The sequence below is a fragment of the Trametes versicolor genome, assembly GCF_000271585.1.
Source record: "Trametes versicolor FP-101664 SS1 unplaced genomic scaffold TRAVEscaffold_106, whole genome shotgun sequence".
Classification (NCBI taxonomy): Eukaryota; Fungi; Basidiomycota; class Agaricomycetes; order Polyporales; family Polyporaceae; genus Trametes; species Trametes versicolor.
The window spans coordinates 1-3,276 of record NW_007360426.1 but is presented as its reverse complement, the minus strand read 5'-3'; the positions used below and the strand labels follow the sequence as shown (position 1 = coordinate 3,276).

Here is a 3,276-nt window from a genome sequence, read left to right as displayed (position 1 = left end):
AAATTCGCAGGAAGCTCGTCATCGTCGGTGATGGTGCTTGCGGAAAGGTGCGCTCCATTCAACCACAATCGTACCACTTCCCTCACAGCTCACTCACAACTCACTCTGCGCTCCCTAGACCTGTCTTTTGATCGTCTTCTCCAAGGGAACCTTCCCCGAGGTCAGTGGTCCACCTCTTAATTGTCGCGTTGCCCGCGCGCACCTGCAGACGTGGCGATGATCGCGTGCGTTCCCTGGCGCTAACAATCACCACAGGTTTACGTCCCCACCGTCTTCGAGAACTACGTCGCCGATGTAGAGGTCGATGGCAAGCACGTCGAGCTCGCCCTCTGGGATACCGCCGGCCAGGAGGACTACGATCGTCTCCGCCCCCTGTCCTACCCCGACTCCCACGTCATCCTCATCTGCTTCGCCGTGGACTCGCCCGATTCGCTTGACAACGTACAGGAGAAGGTCTGTCTTGCACCTCGATGACATATGCGTGCTATTCTGACCGCGCCCGCTCCACACGCCAACAGTGGATTTCCGAGGTGATGCACTTTTGCGCCGGCCTTCCGGTCATCCTGGTCGGCTGCAAGAAGGATCTCCGGCGGGACCCCAGGGTCATTGAGGAGCTGAGGAAGACCAACCAGCGGCCGGTCACTCCCGAGGAGGTGCGTCGTTGTTTTGTGCACCTGTGCCATGCCCTTTGCATGCGTCTCGGCGGAGCCCATCCTCTTTGCGTCGTGCTGACTTCGACTGGTGAATAGGGCATGGCGGTAGCACAGAAGATCGGTGCCCGTCACTATCTCGAGTGCTCGGCACGGACGGGTGAGGGCGTGCGGGAGGTGTTCCAGTACGCGACCCGTGCTGCGCTCCTCATTCGGCCCAAGGGCGCGAAGAAGAGCCACCATTGCGTCGTGCTCTAAGCCTTTGCGATCCCCGGTGTTTCCCTCGGCTGGCCAGGACTCTACGTTACCCGCTTTCCCTTTCCGAGTATCGCACCAGGCCTGCCGGGCATCTCGCTTTCAACATCCACGCACCTGCTCCTTCACGGCGACCAGGATGGGCGCGCGGTGCACGCGCCTGCCCTTACCCGGCCCTCGCTTCGTCCGCTCACCGTTACCGTTCGTAATACCCCCGCGTACGTTCACGACTAGTACTATCTTCGCAATGACTGTGACATATCTCTCATCTCTGTCGTCTCTTGTACATCGATCTACGGCCTGGCTCTCGTTTCCTCTGTCTGCATGCCCTGCTGCGTCTGTCGCGTCGGAGTGGTGTGTGATCGGTGCGCGGCGCGCGTGCGTAGAGTTTCTTTCCATGTCTTTTCGCTCGGTCGGATTGGAGGAAATTAGACTATTTAGTAGATCGCACGCTCGGTGAGCATATGATCTCTTGCATGGGTGCATGGTGAGGGTGTTCGTTTGCTGCTAGACGTGCATCCAGTGTTCGAGTGCGTGGTGGTGGGATGCGTGTGAGCTTGCGAGGGACTCGGACCGGTCCACCTTGGTCCGCTACCACCATGACCTCTGGCTGTCTTCATCCCTGGGCTCCTCGCGCCTTGGCAACGCCCTGTATGCATGATGCTACGACTGCTGCAGGTTTGGTCCTTGGTTCAACATCATTTGTTATGCATTGAGCGGATGAAATTTGGAGACCACGCAAATTCGAAGACTGATGCTCAAACATGGCTCGACCACCAGCAGCCTGTCCAGTCGTCACCACGTCCTATCGAGCTTCCACTTCGTTCATCAACGCAGGGCGCGTTCTAGACTGATACGGGAGTCCATCGGAGGGGGATATGCAGTGCGCGAGCGGCTTCAGAAACAAGCCGACGGCTACTGGGTCCACTGAAGCCGGTTGCTGCACTGTCGGAGTGGAGTGGCAGTCATGGAGTATAGAATCTGTAGTATGTTGTTCTCGTCCTTCTTACAGCTTCGTCTGACAAGAGATGATTTCTCAGGCTGCGCATCACTCCGTGGAGTATACACACTGCGCTTCGTCGATGACCCGTATCCATGTCTGTGACTAGCACCTCTTGGCTTCACTGCAGAAACGACCTTCCGGCTCTTTGATGCACTCTTCACCGGAACTGGGCTTTGCGGTAATACTCTCGGGGGACCGCGCAGCCGACATGTCGTGTCGATTGTCGCTGGACGCCATCGCACGGTTGTCGAACGAGCGTATGCGAGCCACAAGCGGGGATGCAGACAGTGCGCGTACAAGTTTAGCAAAGTCAGTATCGGCGTACCTGGTAGTGTATAGCCTACTCACCAAAAGGCAATGTCCACAGCGATAACATACAACCGTCCGCGCTCTGTCAACCGTGCTGGGATGGACCCTTTGCAGCGCACCTCGGGCTCTTCCACACGCATGTTGTAAGGCAAAAGGACTCCTCATACAGCGGAGGATATGCATACTCGACTTCGTGGGCAGAGGTCAAGTCACAGGCCGACGCCGGATGCCTTTGGTGTCGGCTGTTGTATGCGACTCGGTCCAAGGACGACGACTCTATGCCGAGCGCAAGTCCGGTGAAGATCATCGTGGGTATCAAGCCGCCTTCAAACGAGGTTAGCCCTCCCCACGCTCAAGAACTGGCTGTATGTGCAAATGGCTTGCTGCGATTTGAAGGGTACCTGTATACAAGCACCAGTATGTTCTCGTACTGTGGATTTCTCTGACCTTGCAGCTTTGCTGAAACTGGATCGACAGAAGACCCAGCGGCGGGGTGCGTCGTCGCGCGAAGCCGTGTCCTAGACATCGGATCCCCGCATGCTCTAGCTCTTGCGAAAGACTGCGTCGACGAGTGCGCACGGGGACATGCGCGCTGCCGAGCCCTGCTAGCATCTCACGAGAGCGATGCTCTGCTCCCTACCCGTCTCATCGACTGCTCCGATCCCAGCCGTCCGCGTCTCGCCCCGACGGACGGCCTACGCGGCAAGTACTGCGCGCTCAGCTACGTCTGGGGCGAGCCGCAACCACACAGCACTCTCACCTCCAACGTGCACGTCTACACTGCGGGGATCAATCCTGCGAACCTACCGCAGACTATCCGCGACGCGATCTACGTCACGCACGAGCTCGGGATGCAATATCTGTGGGCGGACACGCTGTGCATAATACAGGACTCGGGCCAGGACAAGCGGCGCGAGCTCGCTCGCATGCATCGCATCTACCGCGATGCGCACCTCACCATCATCGCATCCGACGCGCGGAAGGTCAGCGAGGGCTTCCTGCAGGATCGACCGGACGCTGCCGTGCGTGACGTCGTCCTTCCCTTCGTTTGTCCCCCTG

The 3,276-nt window shown here is 58.5% G+C and overlaps 2 protein-coding genes across 2 annotated transcripts; both read left to right on the top strand.

The window, feature by feature from the left end:
• TRAVEDRAFT_32537 (small GTPase-binding protein) lies at positions 1-1,353 on the top strand (the record flags this gene model as incomplete). Its single annotated transcript, XM_008047651.1, has 5 exons — positions 1-47; positions 119-160; positions 256-453; positions 519-653; positions 750-1,353. Coding segments are annotated over 5 exons (581 nt in total), but the record flags the coding sequence as incomplete, so codon positions are not given.
• Positions 1,354-2,495: 1,142 nt separating this feature from the next.
• Positions 2,496-3,239, top strand: TRAVEDRAFT_54704 (HET-domain-containing protein; the record flags this gene model as incomplete). Its single annotated transcript, XM_008047650.1, has 2 exons — positions 2,496-2,634; positions 2,695-3,239. Coding segments are annotated over 2 exons (684 nt in total), but the record flags the coding sequence as incomplete, so codon positions are not given.
• Between the last annotated feature and the right edge of the window lie 37 nt (positions 3,240-3,276).